Source organism: Salmo salar, chromosome ssa01 (assembly GCF_905237065.1).
Source record: "Salmo salar chromosome ssa01, Ssal_v3.1, whole genome shotgun sequence".
Classification (NCBI taxonomy): Eukaryota; Metazoa; Chordata; class Actinopteri; order Salmoniformes; family Salmonidae; genus Salmo; species Salmo salar.
In genome coordinates this window covers 6,591,281-6,614,322 of record NC_059442.1, presented here as the reverse complement: position 1 = coordinate 6,614,322, position 23,042 = coordinate 6,591,281, and the positions used below count along the sequence as shown (strand labels likewise).

Sequence of the window (23,042 nt, the reverse complement as noted above, 5' to 3'; positions counted from 1 at the left end):
TGCCTTGATGCCAGCTTTGCATATTCTTGGCATTCTCTCAACCAGCTTCATGAGGTAGTCACCTGGAATGCATTTCAATTAACAGGTGTGCCTTGTTAAAAGTTGATTTGTGGAATTTCTTTCCATCTTAATGCGTTTGAGCCAATCAGTTGTATTGTGAGAAGGTAGGGGTGGTATACAGAAGATAGCCCTAATCGGTGAAAGACCAAGTCCATATTATGGCAAGAACAGCTCAAATAAGCAAAGAGAAATGACAGTCCATTATTAAGACATGAAGAAAAACCCTGGAATGAGTAGCTGTGTCCAAACGTTTTGACTGGTATTGTATATACTATACTATAATGCTACTATAATATAATACTGCTACTATAATATAATACTACTACTATAATATAATACTACTACTGTGTACTATGAACCATTATGCTCATATCTATTGTTTCATTAGCCTGAGTGCCACTCTGTTTGTGCCGTCATGCCATTGCCTTGACAATGAGCAATGGAGTTGGCAAGAGCACAAACATATATCTGGGAACAGGCTATAGTTTCATGGTCATTTTGACTCATATTGAAGTTTTGCTTAGTCACTCTTCGATTTGAAATTCACTGTTAAATTCCTTGTTCTTAGGTGGAAGAGGCAGATGATTGGTTGCGTCATGGTAACCCCTGGGAGAAGGCCCGCCCTGAGTACATGCTACCAGTGCACTTCTACGGCAGAGTGGAGGAGTCTAAGGAAGGGGCCAGATGGGTGGATACACAGGTATTTAATCATGATGATAATACATTTAATTAGTAACACACTAATAATAATACTACTAATAGTACCTAGTACCTGCATATCTATGGTGAGAATTTCTATGCAATTACTGAAGTACTTTGTAACATGTAATTACATTGTTACTACACAAGTATAAGAAGACTTATGTTAAGCATTACTGATATTTATTATGATATTAAATTAAAAAGTATTACCAATTCTTCCCTTGCCTTGACCCTGTAGGTACAGCATATCTATGATGTGTTGAGATTAATTAGTTAATTTTAATCTCAATCCTAATTCTTCCCATGCCTTAAATGTGTTCTGTAGGTGGTCCTGGCCATGCCCTATGACACGCCCATCCCTGGATATATGAACAACACAGTCAACACCATGAGGCTGTGGTCTGCCAGAGCTCCCAACGATTTCAACCTGAAGGACTGTTAGTGGCCAGGATGATGACTTTACCTTTTAACCCTGCCTTATCAGAGCTAGCTCTGGTCCAGGGTGTTAGTGCGGCTTGCTAAGAAGGCTTGACAAAGGCTCAACAAGCCGTATTAACGCCCTGGACCAGAGCTAACTTGGAACCTATCTTCAGATGCGAGCACTCAGACTTTCACGTAAATTACAATTTTTTTGTCAATGTAGGATTTAGGGTGGAAAACTTGAGTTAAGCACACAGATCTCAAATTAGAATCCAGACCTTAATAATGACAGTATTGAACGAGTGAATCTGTAACAAATTAAACTTAAAAAGCCCTTTATTTTCCTTGGGAGGTGTCATAATACCCATAAAACCTAGTGGTCAAACAGAGAAATGGTTCCAATCATTTTCCACCATTCATTTTTCCGATAGGGGATTTTAGAAATGCTTACAACCCTTATTTTGTTTAATTAATGGTGGAAAAACGATTGGAACCATTTCCCTTTTTGACTGCTAGGTTTTATGGGTATTATGATTCATACTGTGGTACTCTATTCAACACTTACCCTACGAGGTCCAGAGCCTGCTGGTTTTCTGTTCTACCTGATAATTAATTGCACCCACCTGGTGTCCCAGGTATAAATCAGTCCCTGATTAGAGGGGAAACATTTTTTTAAAGCAGTGGAACTAACTTTAACTACTTCTGGTAACTTTACTGAAATTCCCAGGTATTCCAGAAATCCCTGTTGAAAGAGTCCCTAAATCAGAAGGGAATAAGCTGGATATCTGGAATCCTCCAACCAGGATTTCTGAAAAAAAAACAGGGAATTTTGGAGAAGTTCCTGGTATTTTGGAGAAGTTCCTGGTATTTTGGAGAAGTTCCTGGTATTTTGGAGAAGTTCCTGGTATTTTGCAACCCTATATGTAATTCTATGATTCTCTCCTCAGTCAATGTTGGAGATTACATCCAAGCTGTTCTGGACAGGAATCTGGCGGAGAATATTTCTCGTGTCCTCTACCCCAACGATAACGTAAGTTCCACATTGGCCACGTAGGTGTGAGTGCATTTTGATACGCTGGTTTATTTGTAGCCTGGTTCCAGATCTGTTTGTGTGCGGCTGTATATCCATCTCCTATGGACGTTGGCATAGAATTGACCGCAGGGGTTTAAAAGACAGCATAAACACATCCGGGGACAGGCTAGTAGAGAGTTTCCCAAACTCGGTCTCGGGCCCCCCCCCCCCCGGATGCACATTTTGGGTTTTGCCCTAGTGCTACACGGCTGATTCAACTAATCATCAAGCTTTGATCATTTAAATCAGCTGTGTAGTGTTATGGGCAAAAACCAAAACGTGCACCACTTGGGGTCCCGAGGACTGAGTTTGGGAAACACTGGGCTAGTGTGTTCCTAACTCCTAATGACTTGATTCCTCTCCTCTTGTAGTTCTGTGGGGGTTGTAGTTCTTGATTCCTCTCCTTCTTCATTGTTGTAGTTCTTTGAGGGGAAGGAGCTACGCCTGAAGCAGGAGTACTTTGTGGTGGCGGCCACACTCCAGGATATCATCCGACGCTTCAAGATATCCAAGAAGGGCTCAACCGGCCCGGTGTCTTTCGACAGCTTCCCAGAGAAGGTTACTTTATTGATTACCTGTGATCTATTATCGATTTTCTATGATGTCTGAATCGCAACAAAAATCAATTTGGTTGATTGTGTTGACAGGTGGCCATCCAGTTGAATGACACTCATCCTGCGATGGCCATCCCAGAGCTCATGAGGGTCTTTGTTGACGTCGAGAAACTCGACTGGGACACGGTGCGTTAAGAGAGAGATTATTATATATATTATGTTATACATTGTTATTATGATATTAAAGACATTTCTTATATGAAATTACAACTAAGTTTGCCTAACAGTCATGAGTCCTAATGTGAATGTTCAGGAAATGTTTACTGTATTAGTGGAACCTGTCTCTCCTCAAGCGTGGGCCATCACCAAGCAGACCTTTGCGTACACCAACCCCACGGTGCTTCCTGAGGCTCTGGAGCGCTGGCCCGTTGGACTGCTGGAGACCCTGCTACCCAGACACCTCCAGATCATCTACAGGATCAACCAGGGACACCTGGATGTACGTATGCAGCTGAGATCACTGCTCTCTTTATCAATACGTTGATAGTTAAATGACTTCTCTTAAAATGTGTTCCCCCTTACAAGACTCGTAGACACTGGGGGTAGGTTACCGTACACACTGGGGGTAGGTTACCGTAGAAACTGGGGGTAGGTTACCGTAGACACTGGGGGTAGGTTACCGTAGACACTGGGGGTAGGTTACCGTAGACACTGGGGGTAGGTTACTGTAGACACTGGGGGTAGGTTACCGTAGAAACTGGGGGTAGGTTACCGTAGACACTGGGGGTAGGTTACCGTAGACACTGGGGTTAGGGGTAGGTTACCGTAGACACTGGGGGTAGGTTACCGTAGACACTGGGGTTAGGGGTAGGTTACCGTAGACACTGGGGGTAGGTTACCGTAGACACTGGGGGTAGGTTACCGTAGACACTGGGGGTAGGTTACCGTAGACACTGGGGGTAGGTTACCGTAGAAACTGGGGGTAGGTTACCGTAGACACTGGGGGTAGGTTACCGTAGACACTGGGGGTAGGTTACCGTAGACACTGGGGGTAGGTTACCGTAGACACTGGGGGTAGGTTACCGTGGACACTGGGGTTAGGTTACCGTAGACACTGGGGGTAAGTTACCGTAGAAACTGGGGGTAGGTTACCGTAGCGTAGACACTGGGGGTAGGTTACCGTAGAAACTGGGGGTAAGTTACCGTAGCGTAGACACTGGGGGTAGGTTACCGTAGACACTGGGGGTAGGTTACCGTAGACACTGGGGGTAGGTTACCGTAGACACTGGGAGTAGGTTACCGTAGACACTGGGGGTAGGTTACCGTAGACACTGGGGGTAGGTTACCGTAGCGTAGACACTGGGGGTAGGTTACCGTAGACACTGGGGGTAGGTTACCGTAGACACTGGGGGTAGGTTACCGCAGCGTAGACACTGGGGGTAGGTTACCGTAGACACTGGGGGTAGGTTACCGTAGACACTGGGGGTAGGTTACCGCAGCGTAGACACTGGGGGTAGGTTACCGTAGACAGTGGGGATATGTTACCGTAGACACTGGGGGTAGGTTACCGTAGACACTGGGGGTATGTTACCGTAGACACTGGGGGTAGGTTACCGTAGAAACTGGGGGTAGGTTACCGTAGAAACTGGGGGTAGGTTACCGTAGACACTGGGGGTAGGTTACCGTAGACACTGGGGGTAGGTTACCGTAGACACTGGGGGTAGGTTACCGTAGACACTGGGGGTAAGTTACCGTAGAAACTGGGGGTAGGTTACCGTAGCGTAGACACTGGGGGTAGGTTACCGTAGAAACTGGGGGTAAGTTACCGTAGCGTAGACACTGGGGGTAGGTTACCGTAGACACTGGGGGTAGGTTACCGTAGACACTGGGGGTAGGTTACCGTAGACACTGGGAGTAGGTTACCGTAGACACTGGGGGTAGGTTACCGTAGACACTGGGGGTAGGTTACCGTAGACACTGGGGGTAGGTTACCGTAGCTTAGACACTGGGGGTAGGTTACCGTAGACACTGGGGGTAGGTTACCGTAGACACTGGGGGTAGGTTACCGTAGACACTGGGGGTAGGTTACCGTAGACACTGGGGGTAGGTTACCGCAGCGTAGACACTGGGGGTAGGTTACCGTAGACACTGGGGGTAGGTTACCGTAGACACTGGGGGTAGGTTACCGTAGACACTGGGGGTAGGTTACCGTAGACACTGGGGGTAGGTTACCGTAGACACTGGGGGTAGGTTACCGTAGACACTGGGGTAGGTTACCGTAGACACTGGGGGTAGGTTACCGTAGACACTGGGGGTAGGTTACCGTAGACACTGGGGGTAGGTTACGCAGCGTAGACACTGGGGGTAGGTTACCGATAGACACTGGGGGTAGGTTACCGTAGACACTGGGGGTAGGTTACCGTAGACACTGGGGGTAGGTTACCGTAGACACTGGGGGTAGGTTACCGTAGACACTGGGGGTAGGTTACCGTGAGACACTGGGGGTAGGTTACCGTAGACACTGGGGGTAGGTTACCGTAGACACTGGGGGTAGGTTACCGTAGACACTGGGGGTAGGTTACCGTAGACACTGGGGGTAGGTTACCGTAGACACTGGGGTAGGTTACCGTAGACACTGGGGGTAGGTTACCGTAGACACTGGGGGTAGGTTACCGTAGACACTGGGGGTAGGTTACCGTAGACACTGGGGGTAGGTTACCGTAGACACTGGGGTAGGTTACCGTAGACACTGGGGGTAGGTTACCGTAGACACTGGGGGTAGGTTACCGTAGACACTGGGGGTAGGTTACCGTAGACACTGGGGGTAGGTTAGCCGTAGACACTGGGGTAGGTTACCGTAGACACTGGGGGTAGGTTACCGTAGACACTGGGGGTAGGTTACCGTAGACACTGGGGGTAGGTTACCGTAGACACTGGGGGTAGGTTACCGTAGACACTGGGGGTAGGTTACCGTAGACACTGGGGGTAGGTTACCGTAGACACTGGGGGTAGGTTACCGTAGACACTGGGGGTAGGTTACCGTAGACACTGGGGGTAGGTTACCGTAGACACTGGGGGTAGGTTACCGTAGACACTGGGGGTAGGTTACCGTAGACACTGGGGGTAGGTTACCGTAGACACTGGGGGTAGGTTACCGTAGACACTGGGGGTAGGTTACCGTAGACACTGGGGGTAGGTTACCGTAGACACTGGGGTAGGTTACCGTAGACACTGGGGGTAGGTTACCGTAGACACTGGGGGTAGGTTACCGTAGACACTGGGGGTAGGTTACCGTAGACACTGGGGGTAGGTTACCGTAGACACTGGGGGTAGGTTACCGTAGACACTGGGGGTAGGTTACCGTAGACACTGGGGGTAGGTTACCGTAGACACTGGGGGTAGGTTACCGTAGACACTGGGGGTAGGTTACCGTAGACACTGGGGGTAGGTTACCGTAGACACTGGGGGTAGGTTACCGTAGACACTGGGGGTAGGTTACCGTAGACACTGGGGGTAGGTTACCGTAGACACTGGGGGTAGGTTACCGTAGACACTGGGGGTAGGTTACCGTAGACACTGGGGGTAGGTTACCGTAGACACTGGGGGTAGGTTACCGTAGACACTGGGGGTAGGTTACCGTAGACACTGGGGGTAGGTTACCGTAGACACTGGGGGTAGGTTACCGTAGACACTGGGGGTAGGTTACCGTAGACACTGGGGGTAGGTTACCGTAGACACTGGGGTAGGTTACCGTAGACACTGGGGGGTAGGTTACCGTAGACACTGGGGGTAGGTTACCGTGAGACACTGGGGGTAGGTTACCGTAGACACTGGGGGTAGGTTACCGTAGACACTGGGGGTAGGTTACCGTAGACACTGGGGGTAGGTTACCGTAGACACTGGGGGTAGGTTACCGTAGACACTGGGGGTAGGTTACCGTAGACACTGGGGGTAGGTTACCGTAGACACTGGGGGTAGGTTACCGTAGACACTGGGGGTAGGTTACCGGCGTAGACACTGGGGGTAGGTTACCGTAGACACTGGGGGTAGGTTACCGTAGACACTGGGGGTAGGTTACCGTAGACACTGGGGGTAGGTTACCGTAGACACTGGGGGTAGGTTACCGTAGACACTGGGGGTAGGTTACCGTAGACACTGGGGGTAGGTTACCGTAGACACTGGGGGTAGGTTACCGTAGACACTGGGGGTAGGTTACCGTAGACACTGGGGGTAGGTTACCGTAGACACTGGGGGTAGGTTACCGTAGACACTGGGGTAGGTTACCGTAGACACTGGGGGTAGGTTACCGTAGACACTGGGGGTAGGTTACCGTAGACACTGGGGGTAGGTTACCGTAGACACTGGGGTAGGTTACCGTAGACACTGGGGGTAGGTTACCGTAGACACTGGGGGTAGGTTACCGCAGCGTAGACACTGGGGGTAGGTTACCGTAGACACTGGGGGTAGGTTACCGTAGACACTGGGGGTAGGTTACCGTAGACACTGGGGGTAGGTTACCGTAGACACTGGGGTAGGTTACCGTAGACACTGGGGGTAGGTTACCGTAGACACTGGGGGTAGGTTACCGTAGACACTGGGGGTAGGTTACCGTAGACACTGGGGGTAGGTTACCGTAGACACTGGGGGTAGGTTACCGTAGACACTGGGGGTAGGTTACCGTAGACACTGGGGGTAGGTTACCGTAGACACTGGGGGTAGGTTACCGTAGACACTGGGGGTAGGTTACCGTAGACACTGGGGGTAGGTTACCGTCGCGTAGACACTGGGGGTAGGTTACCGTAGACACTGGGGGTAGGTTACCGTAGACACTGGGGGTAGGTTACCGTAGACACTGGGGGTAGGTTACCGTGAGACACTGGGGGTAGGTTACCGTAGACACTGGGGGTAGGTTACCGTAGACACTGGGGGTAGGTTACCGTAGACACTGGGGGTAGGTTACCGTAGACACTGGGGGTAGGTTACCGTAGACACTGGGGGTAGGTTACCGTAGACACTGGGGGTAGGTTACCGTAGACACTGGGGGTAGGTTACCGTGAGACACTGGGGGTAGGTTACCGTAGACACTGGGGGTAGGTTACCGCGTAGACACTGGGGGTAGGTTACCGTAGACACTGGGGGTAGGTTACCAGCGTAGACACTGGGGTAGGTTACCGCAGCGTACACACTGGGGGTAGGTTACCGTAGACACTGGGGGTAGGTTACCGTAGACACTGGGGGTAGGTTACCGTGAGACACTGGGGTAGGTTACCGTAGACACTGGGGGTAGGTTACCGTAGACACTGGGGGTAGGTTACCGTAGACACTGGGGGTAGGTTACCGTGAGACACTGGGGGTAGGTTACCGTAGACACTGGGGGTAGGTTACCGTAGACACTGGGGGTAGGTTACCGTAGACACTGGGGGTAGGTTACCGTAGACACTGGGGGTAGGTTACCGTAGACACTGGGGGGTAGGTTACCGTAGACACTGGGGGTAGGTTACCGTAGACACTGGGGGTAGGTTACCGTAGACACTGGGGGTAGGTTACCGCAGCGTAGACACTGGGGGTAGGTTACCGTAGACACTGGGGGTAGGTTACCGTAGACACTGGGGGTAGGTTACCGTAGACACTGGGGGTAGGTTACCGTGAGACACTGGGGGTAGGTTACCGTAGACACTGGGGGTAGGTTACCGTAGACACTGGGGGTAGGTTACCGTAGACACTGGGGGTAGGTTACCGTAGACACTGGGGGTAGGTTACCGTAGACACTGGGGGTAGGTTACCGTGGCGAGACACTGGGGGTAGGTTACCGTAGACACTGGGGGTAGGTTACCGTAGACACTGGGGGTAGGTTACCGCGTAGACACTGGGGGTAGGTTACCGTAGACACTGGGGGTAGGTTACCGTAGACACTGGGGGTAGGTTACCGTAGACACTGGGGGTAGGTTACCGTAGACACTGGGGGTAGGTTACCGTAGACACTGGGGGTAGGTTACCGTAGACACTGGGGGTAGGTTACCGTAGACACTGGGGGTAGGTTACCGTAGACACTGGGGGTAGGTTACCGTGAGACACTGGGGTAGGTTACCGTAGACACTGGGGGTAGGTTACCGTAGACACTGGGGGTAGGTTACCGTAGACACTGGGGGTAGGTTACCGTAGACACTGGGGGTAGGTTACCGTAGACACTGGGGGTAGGTTACCAGCGTAGACACTGGGGGTAGGTTACCGTAGACACTGGGGTAGGTTACGCGTAGACACTGGGGGTAGGTTACCGTAGACACTGGGGGTAGGTTACCGTAGACACTGGGGGTAGGTTACCGTAGACACTGGGGGTAGGTTACCGTAGACACTGGGGGTAGGTTACCGTAGACACTGGGGGTAGGTTACCGTAGACACTGGGGGTAGGTTACCGTAGACACTGGGGGTGGTGGTTACCGTAGACACTGGGGGTAGGTTACCGTAGACACTGGGGGTAGGTTACCGTAGACACTGGGGGTAGGTTACCGTAGACACTGGGGTAGGTTACCGTAGACACTGGGGGTAGGTTACCGTAGACACTGGGGTAGGTTACCGTAGACACTGGGGGTAGGTTACCGTAGACACTGGGGGTAGGTTACCGTAGACACTGGGGGTAGGTTACCGTAGACACTGGGGGTAGGTTACCGTAGACACTGGGGGTAGGTTACCGTAGACACTGGGGGTAGGTTACCGTAGACACTGGGGGTAGGTTACCGTAGACACTGGGGTAGGTTACCGTAGACACTGGGGGTAGGTTACCGTAGACACTGGGGGTAGGTTACCGTAGACACTGGGGGTAGGTTACCGTAGACACTGGGGGTAGGTTACGGCGTAGACACTGGGGGTAGGTTACCGTAGACACTGGGGGTAGGTTACCGTAGACACTGGGGGTAGGTTACCGTAGACACTGGGGGTAGGTTACCGTAGACACTGGGGGTAGGTTACCGGCGAGACACTGGGGGTAGGTTACCGTAGACACTGGGGTAGGTTACCGTAGACACTGGGGGTAGGTTACCGTAGACACTGGGGTAGGTTACCGTAGACACTGGGGGTAGGTTACCCGTAGACACTGGGGGTAGGTTACCGTAGACACTGGGGGTAGGTTACCGTAGACACTGGGGGTAGGTTACCGTAGACACTGGGGGTAGGTTACCGTAGACACTGGGGGTAGGTTACCGTAGACACTGGGGGTAGGTTACCGCAGCGTAGACACTGGGGGTAGGTTACCGTAGACACTCGGGTAGGTTACCGTAGACACTGGGGGTAGGTTACCGTAGACACTGGGGGTAGGTTACCGTAGACACTGGGGGTAGGTTACCGTAGACACTGGGGGTAGGTTACCGTAGACACTGGGGGTAGGTTACCGTAGACACTGGGGGTAGGTTACCGTAGACACTGGGGGTAGGTTACCGTAGACACTGGGGGTAGGTTACCGGAGACACTGGGGGTAGGTTACCGTAGACACTGGGGGTAGGTTACCGTAGACACTGGGGGTAGGTTACCGTAGACACTGGGGGTAGGTTACCGTGAGACACTGGGGGTAGGTTACCGTAGACACTGGGGGTAGGTTACCGTAGACACTGGGGTAGGTTACCGTAGACACTGGGGGTAGGTTACCGTAGACACTGGGGGTAGGTTACCGCGTAGACACTGGGGGTAGGTTACCGCGTAGACACTGGGGGTAGGTTACCGTAGACACTGGGGGTAGGTTACCGTAGACACTGGGGGTAGGTTACCGTAGACACTGGGGGTAGGTTACCGTAGACACTGGGGTAGGTTACCGTAGACACTGGGGGTAGGTTACCGTAGACACTGGGGTAGGTTACCGTAGACACTGGGGTAGGTTACCGTAGACACTGGGGGTAGGTTACCGTAGACACTGGGGGTAGGTTACCGTAGACACTGGGGGTAGGTTACCGTAGACACTGGGGGTAGGTTACCGTAGACACTGGGGGTAGGTTACCGTAGACACTGGGGGTAGGTTACCGTAGACACTGGGGGTAGGTTACCGTGAGACACTGGGGTAGGTTACCGTAGACACTGGGGGTAGGTTACCGTAGACACTGGGGGTAGGTTACCGTAGACACTGGGGTAGGTTACCGTAGACACTGGGGGTAGGTTACCGTAGACACTGGGGGTAGGTTACGCGTAGACACTGGGGTAGGTTACCGTAGACACTGGGGTAGGTTACCGTAGACACTGGGGGTAGGTTACCGTAGACACTGGGGGTAGGTTACCGTAGACACTGGGGGTAGGTTACCGCGTAGACACTGGGGGTAGGTTACCGTAGACACTGGGGGTAGGTTACCGCGAGACACTGGGGGTAGGTTACCGTAGACACTGGGGGTAGGTTACCGTAGACACTGGGGTAGGTTACCGTAGACACTGGGGGTAGGTTACCGCAGCGTAGACACTGGGGGTAGGTTACCGTAGACACTGGGGTAGGTTACCGTAGACACTGGGGGTAGGTTACCGTAGACACTGGGGGTAGGTTACCGTAGACACTGGGGGTAGGTTACCGTAGACACTGGGGGTAGGTTACCGTAGACACTGGGGGTAGGTTACCGTAGACACTGGGGGTAGGTTACCGCAGACACTGGGGGTAGGTTACCGTAGACACTGGGGGTAGGTTACCGTGAGACACTGGGGGTAGGTTACCGCGAGACACTGGGGGTAGGTTACCGTAGACACTGGGGGTAGGTTACCGTAGACACTGGGGGTAGGTTACCGTAGCGTAGACACTGGGGGTAGGTTACCGTAGACACTGGGGGTAGGTTACCGGCGTAGACACTGGGGGTAGGTTACCGTGAGACACTGGGGGTAGGTTACCGTAGACACTGGGAGTAGGTTACCGTAGACACTGGGGTAGGTTACCGTAGACACTGGGGGTAGGTTACCGTAGACACTGGGGGTAGGTTACCGTAGACACTGGGGGTAGGTTACCGCAGCGTAGACACTGGGGGTAGGTTACCGTAGACACTGGGGGTAGGTTACCGTAGACACTGGGGTAGGTTACCGTAGACACTGGGGGTAGGTTACCGTAGACACTGGGGGTAGGTTACCGAGCGTAGACACTGGGGGTAGGTTACCGTAGACACTGGGGGTAGGTTACCGTAGACACTGGGGGTAGGTTACCGCAGCGTAGACACTGGGGGTAGGTTACCGTAGACACTGGGGGTAGGTTACCGTAGACACTGGGGTAGGTTACCGTAGACACTGGGGGTAGGTTACCGTAGACACTGGGGGTAGGTTACCGTAGACACTGGGGGTAGGTTACCGTAGACACTGGGGGTAGGTTACCGTAGACACTGGGGGTAGGTTACCGTAGACACTGGGGGTAGGTTACCGTAGACACTGGGGGTAGGTTACCGCAGCGTAGACACTGGGGGTAGGTTACCGTGAGACACTGGGGGTAGGTTACCGTAGACACTGGGGGTAGGTTACCGTAGACACTGGGGGTAGGTTACCGTAGACACTGGGGTAGGTTACCGTAGACACTGGGGGTAGGTTACCGTAGACACTGGGGGTAGGTTACCGTAGACACTGGGGGTAGGTTACCGTAGACACTGGGGGTAGGTTACCGTAGACACTGGGGGTAGGTTACCGTAGACACTGGGGGTAGGTTACCGTAGACACTGGGGGTAGGTTACCGTAGACACTGGGGGTAGGTTACCGTAGACACTGGGGGTAGGTTACCGCAGCGTAGACACTGGGGGTAGGTTACCGTAGACACTGGGGGTAGGTTACCGTAGACACTGGGGGTAGGTTACCGTAGACACTGGGGGTAGGTTACCGCGAGACACTGGGGGTAGGTTACCGTAGACACTGGGGGTAGGTTACCGTAGACACTGGGGGTAGGTTACCGTAGACACTGGGGGTAGGTTACCGTGAGACACTGGGGGTAGGTTACCGTAGACACTGGGGGTAGGTTACCCGTAGACACTGGGGGTAGGTTACCGTAGACACTGGGGGTAGGTTACCGTGAGACACTGGGGGTAGGTTACCGTAGACACTGGGGGTAGGTTACCGTAGACACTGGGGGTAGGTTACCGTAGACACTGGGGGTAGGTTACCGTGAGACACTGGGGGTAGGTTACCGTAGACACTGGGGTAGGTTACCGCGAGACACTGGGGGTAGGTTACCGTAGACACTGGGGGTAGGTTACCGTAGACACTGGGGGTAGGTTACCGTAGACACTGGGGGTAGGTTACCGTGCGAGACACTGGGGGTAGGTTACCGTAGACACTGGGGGTAGGTTACCGTAGACACTGGGGTAGGTTACCGTAGACACTGGGGGTAGGTTACCGTAGACACTGGGGTAGGTTACCGCAGACACTGGGGGTAGGTTACCGTAGACACTGGGGGTAGGTTACCGTGAGACACTGGGGGTAGGTTACCGTAGCGTAGACACTGGGGGTAGGTTACCGTAGACACTGGGGGTAGGTTACCGTAGACACTGGGGGTAGGTTACCGTAGACACTGGGGGTAGGTTACCGTAGACACTGGGGGTAGGTTACCGTAGACACTGGGGGTAGGTTACCGTAGACACTGGGGGTAGGTTACCGTAGACACTGGGGGTAGGTTACCGTAGACACTGGGGTGAGGTTACCGTAGACACTGGGGGTAGGTTACCGTAGACACTGGGGGTAGGTTACCGTAGACACTGGGGGTAGGTTACCGTAGACACTGGGGGTAGGTTACCGCGTAGACACTGGGGGTAGGTTACCGTAGACACTGGGGGTAGGTTACCGTAGACACTGGGGGTAGGTTACGAGCGTAGACACTGGGGGTAGGTTACCGTAGACACTGGGGGTAGGTTACCGTAGACACTGGGGGTAGGTTACCGTAGACACTGGGGGTAGGTTACCGTAGACACTGGGGGTAGGTTACCGTAGACACTGGGGGTAGGTTACCGTAGACACTGGGGGTAGGTTACGCGTAGACACTGGGGGTAGGTTACCGTAGACACTGGGGGTAGGTTACCGTGAGACACTGGGGGTAGGTTACCGTAGACACTGGGGGTAGGTTACCGTAGACACTGGGGGTAGGTTACCGTAGACACTGGGGGTAGGTTACCGTAGACACTGGGGTAGGTTACCGTAGACACTGGGGGTAGGTTACCGTAGACACTGGGGGTAGGTTACCGTAGACACTGGGGGTAGGTTACCGTAGACACTGGGGGTAGGTTACCGTAGACACTGGGGGTAGGTTACCGTAGACACTGGGGTAGGTTACCGTAGACACTGGGGGTAGGTTACCGTAGACACTGGGGGTAGGTTACGCGTAGACACTGGGGGTAGGTTACCGCGTAGACACTGGGGGTAGGTTACCGTAGACACTGGGGGTAGGTTACCGTAGACACTGGGGTAGGTTACCGTAGACACTGGGGGTAGGTTACCGTAGACACTGGGGGTAGGTTACCGTAGACACTGGGGGTAGGTTACCGTAGACACTGGGGGTAGGTTACCGTAGACACTGGGGGTAGGTTACCGTGAGACACTGGGGGTAGGTTACCGTAGACACTGGGGGTAGGTTACCGTAGACACTGGGGGTAGGTTACCGTAGACACTGGGGTAGGTTACCGTAGACACTGGGGTGGGTTACCGTAGACACTGGGGGTAGGTTACCGTAGACACTGGGGGTAGGTTACCGTAGACACTGGGGGTAGGTTACCGTAGACACTGGGGGTAGGTTACCGTAGACACTGGGGGTAGGTTACCGTGAGACACTGGGGGTAGGTTACCGTAGACACTGGGGGTAGGTTACCGTAGACACTGGGGGTAGGTTACCGTAGACACTGGGGTAGGTTACCGTGAGACACTGGGGGTAGGTTACCGTAGACACTGGGGGTAGGTTACCGTAGACACTGGGGTAGGTTACCCGCAGACACTGGGGTAGGTTACCGTAGACACTGGGGGTAGGTTACCGGAGACACTGGGGGTAGGTTACCGTAGACACTGGGGGTAGGTTACCGTAGACACTGGGGGTAGGTTACCGTAGACACTGGGGGTAGGTTACCGCAGCGTAGACACTGGGGGTAGGTTACCGTAGACACTGGGGGTAGGTTACCGTAGACACTGGGGGTAGGTTACCGTAGACACTGGGGGTAGGTTACCGTAGACACTGGGGGTAGGTTACCGTAGACACTGGGGGTAGGTTACCGCGAGACACTGGGGGTAGGTTACCGTAGACACTGGGGGTAGGTTACCGCACGTAGACACTGGGGGTAGGTTACCGTAGACACTGGGGGTAGGTTACCGTAGACACTGGGGGTAGGTTACCGTAGACACTGGGGTAGGTTACCGTAGACACTGGGGGTAGGTTACCGTAGACACTGGGGGTAGGTTACCGTAGACACTGGGGGTAGGTTACCGTAGACACTGGGGGTAGGTTACCGTAGACACTGGGGGTAGGTTACCGTAGACACTGGGGGTAGGTTACTGTAGCGTAGACACTGGGGTAGCTTACCGTAGACACTGGGGTAGGTTACCGTAGACACTGGGGGTAGGTTACCGTAGACACTGGGGGTAGGTTACCGTAGACACTGGGGGTAGGTTACCGTAGACACTGGGGGTAGGTTACCGTAGACACTGGGGGTAGGTTACCGTGAGACACTGGGGGTAGGTTACCGTAGACACTGGGGGTAGGTTACCGTAGACACTGGGGGTAGGTTACCGTAGACACTGGGGGTAGGTTACCGTAGACACTGGGGTAGCTTACCGTAGACACTGGGGTAGGTTACCGTAGACACTGGGGGTAGGTTACCGTAGACACTGGGGGTAGGTTACCGTAGACACTGGGGGTAGGTTACCGTAGACACTGGGGGTAGGTTACCGCAGCGTAGACACTGGGGGTAGGTTACCGTAGACACTGGGGGTAGGTTACCGTAGACACTGGGGGTAGGTTACCGTAGACACTGGGGGTAGGTTACCGTAGACACTGGGGGTAGGTTACCGTAGACACTGGGGGTAGGTTACCGTAGACACTGGGGGTAGGTTACCGTAGACACTGGGGTAGGTTACCGTAGACACTGGGGGTAGGTTACCGTAGACACTGGGGGTAGGTTACCGTAGACACTGGGGTAGGTTACGCGTAGACACTGGGGGTAGGTTACCGTAGACACTGGGGGTAGGTTACCGTAGACACTGGGGGTAGGTTACCGTAGACACTGGGGGTAGGTTACCGTAGACACTGGGGGTAGGTTACCGTAGACACTGGGGTAGGTTACCGTAGACACTGGGGGTAGGTTACCGTAGACACTGGGGGTAGGTTACCGTAGACACTGGGGGTAGGTTACCGTAGACACTGGGGGTAGGTTACCGTAGACACTGGGGGTAGGTTACCGTAGACACTGGGGGTAGGTTACCGTAGACACTGGGGGTAGGTTACCGTGAGACACTGGGGTAGGTTACCGTAGACACTGGGGGTAGGTTACGCGTAGACACTGGGGGTAGGTTACCGTAGACACTGGGGGTAGGTTACCGTAGACACTGGGGGTAGGTTACCGTAGACACTGGGGGTAGGTTACGCGGCGTAGACACTGGGGGTAGGTTACCGTAGACACTGGGGGTAGGTTACCGTAGACACTGGGGGTAGGTTACCGTAGACACTGGGGGTAGGTTACCGTAGACACTGGGGGTAGGTTACCGTAGACACTGGGGTAGGTTACCGTAGACACTGGGGTAGGTTACCGTAGACACTGGGGGTAGGTTACCGCGCGTAGACACTGGGGGTAGGTTACCGTAGACACTGGGGTAGGTTACCGTGAGACACTGGGGTAGGTTACCGTAGACACTGGGGGTAGGTTACCGTAGACACTGGGGGTAGGTTACCGTAGACACTGGGGGTAGGTTACCGTGAGACACTGGGGGTAGGTTACCGTAGACACTGGGGTAGGTTACCGTAGACACTGGGGGTAGGTTACCGTAGACACTGGGGGTAGGTTACGCGTAGACACTGGGGGCAGGTTACCGTAGACACTGGGGGTAGGTTACCGTAGACACTGGGGGTAGGTTACCGTAGACACTGGGGGTAGGTTACCGTAGACACTGGGGGTAGGTTACCGTAGACACTGGGGGTAGGTTACCGTAGCGTAGACACTGGGGGTAGGTTACCGTAGACACTGGGGGTAGGTTACCGTAGACACTGGGGGTAGGTTACCGTAGACACTGGGGTAGGTTACCGTAGACACTGGGGGTAGGTTACCGTAGACACTGGGGGTAGGTTACCGTAGCGTAGACACTGGGGGTAGGTTACCGTAGACACTGGGGGTAGGTTACCGTAGACACTGGGGTAGGTTACCGTAGACACTGGGGGTAGGTTACCGTAGACACTGGGGTAGGTTACCGTAGACACTGGGGGTAGGTTACCGTAGACACTGGGGGTAGGTTACCGTAGACACTGGGGGTAGGTTACCGTAGACACTGGGGGTAGGTTACCGTGAGACACTGGGGGTAGGTTACCGTAGACACTGGGGGTAGGTTACCGTAGACACTGGGGGTAGGTTACCGTAGACACTGGGGGTAGGTTACCGTGAGACACTGGGGGTAGGTTACCGTAGACACTGGGGGTAGGTTACCGTAGACACTGGGGGTAGGTTACCGTAGACACTGGGGGTAGGTTACCGTAGACACTGGGGGTAGGTTACCGTGAGACACTGGGGGTAGGTTACCGTAGACACGGGGGGTAGGTTACCGTAGACACTGGGGGTAGGTTACCGTAGACACTGGGGGTAGGTTACCGTAGACACTGGGGGTAGGTTACCGTAGACACTGGGGGTAGGTTACCGTAGACACTGGGGGTAGGTTACCGTAGACACTGGGGGTAGGTTACCGTAGACACTGGGGGTAGGTTACCGTAGACACTGGGGTAGGTTACCGTAGACACTGGGGGTAGGTTACCGTGAGACACTGGGGGTAGGTTACCGTAGACACTGGGGGTAGGTTACCGTAGACACTGGGGGTAGGTTACCGTAGACACTGGGGGTAGGTTACCGCGCGTAGACACTGGGGTAGGTTACCGTAGACACTGGGGTAGGTTACCGCGCGTAGACACTGGGGGTAGGTTACCGTAGACACTGGGGGTAGGTTACCGTAGACACTGGGGGTAGGTTACCGTAGACACTGGGGGTAGGTTACCGTAGACACTGGGGTAGGTTACCGTAGACACTGGGGGTAGGTTACCGTAGACACTGGGGGTAGGTTACCGTAGACACTGGGGGTAGGTTACCGTAGACACTGGGGTAGGTTACCGTAGACACTGGGGTAGGTTACCGTAGACACTGGGGGTAGGTTACCGTAGACACTGGGGGTAGGTTACCGTAGACACTGGGGTAGGTTACCGTAGACACTGGGGGTAGGTTACCGTAGACACTGGGGTAGGTTACCGTAGACACTGGGGGTAGGTTACCGTAGACACTGGGGGTAGGTTACCGTGAGACACTGGGGGTAGGTTACCGTAGACACTGGGGTAGGTTACCGTAGACACTGGGGGTAGGTTACCGTAGACACTGGGGTAGGTTACCGTGAGACACTGGGGGTAGGTTACCGTAGACACTGGGGGTAGGTTACCGTAGACACTGGGGGTAGGTTACCGTAGACACTGGGGGTAGGTTACCGTAGACACTGGGGGTAGGTTACCGTGAGACACTGGGGGTAGGTTACCGTAGACACTGGGGTAGGTTACCGTAGACACTGGGGGTAGGTTACCGTAGACACTGGGGGTAGGTTACCGTAGACACTGGGGGTAGGTTACCGTAGACACTGGGGGTAGGTTACCGTAGACACTGGGGGTAGGTTACCGTAGACACTGGGGGTAGGTTACCGTAGACACTGGGGGTAGGTTACCGTAGACACTGGGGGTAGGTTACCGTAGACACTGGGGGTAGGTTACCGTAGACACTGGGGGTAGGTTACCGTAGACACTGGGGGTAGGTTACCGTAGACACTGGGGGTAGGTTACGCGTAGACACTGGGGGTAGGTTACCGTGAGACACTGGGGTAGGTTACCGTAGACACTGGGGGTAGGTTACCGTAGACACTGGGGGTAGGTTACCGTAGACACTGGGGGTAGGTTACCGCAGCGTAGACACTGGGGGTAGGTTACCGTGAGACACTGGGGGTAGGTTACCGTAGACACTGGGGGTAGGTTACCGTAGACACTGGGGGTAGGTTACCGTAGACACTGGGGGTAGGTTACCGTAGACACTGGGGGTAGGTTACCGTAGACACTGGGGGTAGGTTACCGTAGACACTGGGGGTAGGTTACCGTAGACACTGGGGGTAGGTTACCGTGAGACACTGGGGGTAGGTTACCGTAGACACTGGGGGTAGGTTACCGTAGACACTGGGGGTAGGTTACCGTAGACACTGGGGGTAGGTTACCGTAGACACTGGGGGTAGGTTACCGTAGACACTGGGGGTAGGTTACCGTAGACACTGGGGTAGGTTACCGTAGACACTGGGGGTAGGTTACCGTAGACACTGGGGGTAGGTTACCGTAGACACTGGGGGTAGGTTACCGTAGACACTGGGGGTAGGTTACCGTGAGACACTGGGGGTAGGTTACCGTAGACACTGGGGTAGGTTACCGTAGACACTGGGGGTAGGTTACCGTAGACACTGGGGGTAGGTTACCGTAGCGTAGACACTGGGGGTAGGTTACTCGTAGACACTGGGGTAGGTTACCGTAGACACTGGGGGTAGGTTACCGTAGAAACTGGGGGTAGGTTACCGTAGACACTGGGGGTAGGTTACCGTGAGACACTGGGGGTAGGTTACCGTAGACACTGGGGGTAGGTTACCGTAGACACTGGGGTAGGTTACCGTAGACACTGGGGTAGGTTACCGTAGACACTGGGGGTAGGTTACCGTAGACACTGGGGTAGGTTACCGTAGACACTGGGGGTAGGTTACCGTAGACACTGGGGGTAGGTTACCGTAGACACTGGGGGTAGGTTACCGTAGACACTGGGGTAGGTTACCGTAGACACTGGGGGTAGGTTACCGCGCGTAGACACTGGGGGTAGGTTACCGTAGACACTGGGGGTAGGTTACCGTAGACACTGGGGGTAGGTTACCGTAGACACTGGGGGTAGGTTACCGTAGACACTGGGGGTAGGTTACCGTAGACACTGGGGGTAGGTTACCGTAGACACTGGGGGTAGGTTACCGTAGACACTGGGGTAGGTTACCGTGAGACACTGGGGGTAGGTTACCGTAGACACTGGGGTAGGTTACCGTAGACACTGGGGGTAGGTTACCGTAGACACTGGGGGTAGGTTACCGTAGACACTGGGGTAGGTTACCGTAGACACTGGGGGTAGGTTACCGTAGAACACTGGGGGTAGGTTACCGTAGACACTGGGGGTAGGTTACCGTAGACACTGGGGTAGGTTACCGTAGACACTGGGGTGGGTTACCGTAGACACTGGGGGTAGGTTACCGTAGACACTGGGGTAGGTTACCGTAGACACTGGGGGTAGGTTACCGTAGACACTGGGGGTAGGTTACCGTGAGACACTGGGGGTAGGTTACCGTAGACACTGGGGGTAGGTTACCGTAGACACTGGGGGTGGGTTACCGTAGACACTGGGGTAGGTTACCGTAGACACTGGGGTAGGTTACCGTAGACACTGGGGGTAGGTTACCGTAGACACTGGGGGTAGGTTACCGTAGACACTGGGGGTAGGTTACCGTAGACACTGGGGGTAGGTTACGCGTAGACACTGGGGGTAGGTTACCGTGGACACTGGGGGTGGGTTACCGTAGACACTGGGGGTGGGTTACCGTAGACACTGGGGGTAGGTTACCGTGAGACACTGGGGGTAGGTTACCGTAGACACTGGGGTAGGTTACCGTAGACACTGGGGGTAGGTTACCGTAGACACTGGGGGTAGGTTACCGTAGACACTGGGGGTAGGTTACCGTAGACACTGGGGTAGGTTACCGTAGACACTGGGGGTAGGTTACCGTAGACACTGGGGGTAGGTTACCGTAGACACTGGGGGTGGGTTACCGTAGACACTGGGGGTAGGTTACCGTAGACACTGGGGTAGGTTACCGTAGACACTGGGGTAGGTTACCGTAGACACTGGGGGTGGGTTACCGTAGACACTGGGGGTAGGTTACCGTAGACACTGGGGTAGGTTACCGTAGAACACTGGGGTAGGTTACCGTAGACACTGGGGGTAGGTTACCGTAGACACTGGGGGTAGGTTACCGTAGACACTGGGGGTAGGTTACCGCGTAGACACTGGGGGTAGGTTACCGTAGACACTGGGGGTAGGTTACCGTAGACACTGGGGGTAGGTTACCGTAGACACTGGGGGTAGGTTACCGTAGACACTGGGGTAGGTTACCGTAGACACTGGGGTAGGTTACCGTAGACACTGGGGGTAGGTTACCGTAGACACTGGGGGTGGGTTACCGTAGACACTGGGGGTGGGTTACCGTAGACACTGGGGGTGGGTTACCGTAGACACTGGGGTGGGTTACCGTAGACACTGGGGGTAGGTTACCGTAGACACTGGGGTAGGTTACCGTAGACACTGGGGGTAGGTTACCGTAGACACTGGGGGTAGGTTACCGTAGACACTGGGGGTAGGTTACCGTAGACACTGGGGTAGGTTACCGTAGACACTGGGGGTAGGTTACCGTAGACACTGGGGTAGGTTACCGTAGACACTGGGGGTGGGTTACCGTGAGACACTGGGGTAGGTTACCGTAGACACTGGGGTAGGTTACCGTAGACACTGGGGGTAGGTTACCGTAGACACTGGGGGTAGGTTACCGTAGACACTGGGGGTAGGTTACCGTAGACACTGGGGTAGGTTACCGTAGACACTGGGGGTAGGTTACCGTAGACACTGGGGGTGGGTTACCGTAGACACTGGGGGTGGGTTACCGTAGACACTGGGGGTAGGTTACCGTGAGACACTGGGGTAGGTTACCGTAGACACTGGGGGTAGGTTACCGTAGACACTGGGGGTAGGTTACCGTAGACACTGGGGGTAGGTTACCGTAGACACTGGGGGTGGGTTACCGTAGACACTGGGGGTGGGTTACCGTGAGACACTGGGGTAGGTTACCGTAGACACTGGGGGTAGGTTACCGTAGACACTGGGGGTAGGTTACCGTGGACACTGGGGTAGGTTACCGTAGACACTGGGGGTAGGTTACCGTAGACACTGGGGGTAGGTTACCGTAGACACTGGGGGTAGGTTACCGTGAGACACTGGGGTAGGTTACCGTAGACACTGGGGGTAGGTTACCGTAGACACTGGGGGTGGGTTACCGTAGACACTGGGGGTAGGTTACCGTAGACACTGGGGGTAGGTTACCGTAGACACTGGGGGTAGGTTACCGTAGACACTGGGGTAGGTTACCGTAGACACTGGGGGTAGGTTACCGTAGACACTGGGGTGGGTTACCGTAGACACTGGGGGTAGGTTACCGTAGACACTGGGGGTGGGTTACCGTAGACACTGGGGGTAGGTTACCGTCGTAGACACTGGGGGTAGGTTACCGTAGACACTGGGGGTAGGTTACCGTAGACACTGGGGTAGGTTACCGTAGACACTGGGGGTAGGTTACCGTAGACACTGGGGGTAGGTTACCGTGACACTGGGGTGGGTTACCGTAGACACTGGGGGTGGGTTACCGTAGACACTGGGGGTAGGTTACCGTAGACACTGGGGGTGGGTTACCGTAGACACTGGGGTAGGTTACCGTAGACACTGGGGGTAGGTTACGCGTAGACACTGGGGGTGGGTTACCGTAGACACTGGGGGTGGGTTACCGTAGACACTGGGGGTAGGTTACCGTAGACACTGGGGGTAGGTTACCGTAGACACTGGGGTAGGTTACCGTGAGACACTGGGGTAGGTTACCGTAGACACTGGGGGTAGGTTACCGTAGACACTGGGGGTAGGTTACCGTGAGACACTGGGGGTGGGTTACCGTAGACACTGGGGTAGGTTACCGTAGACACTGGGGTAGGTTACCGTAGACACTGGGGGTGGGTTACCGTAGACACTGGGGTAGGTTACCGTGGACACTGGGGGTGGTTACCGTAGACACTGGGGGTAGGTTACCGTAGACACTGGGGGTGGGTTACCGTAGACACTGGGGTGGGTTACCGTAGACACTGGGGGTAGGTTACCGTAGACACTGGGGGTGGGTTACCGTAGACACTGGGGGTGGGTTACCGTAGA

General features: G+C 54.5%; 1 protein-coding gene across 3 annotated transcripts in view; it reads left to right on the top strand.

The window, feature by feature from the left end:
- pygl (phosphorylase, glycogen, liver) overlaps nucleotides 1-23,042 on the top strand; it is a 115,710-nt gene that overhangs the window by 10,252 nt on the left and 82,416 nt on the right. For all 3 annotated transcript variants that reach the window (XM_045709887.1, XM_045709846.1, XM_045709822.1), the window contains 6 exons: nucleotides 629-760; nucleotides 1,088-1,199; nucleotides 2,130-2,212; nucleotides 2,675-2,812; nucleotides 2,902-2,992; nucleotides 3,159-3,307. In XM_045709887.1, the coding sequence (XP_045565843.1) occupies nucleotides 629-760; nucleotides 1,088-1,199; nucleotides 2,130-2,212; nucleotides 2,675-2,812; nucleotides 2,902-2,992; nucleotides 3,159-3,307 (705 nt within the window). The remainder of the gene's footprint in view (nucleotides 1-628; nucleotides 761-1,087; nucleotides 1,200-2,129; nucleotides 2,213-2,674; nucleotides 2,813-2,901; nucleotides 2,993-3,158; nucleotides 3,308-23,042) is intronic.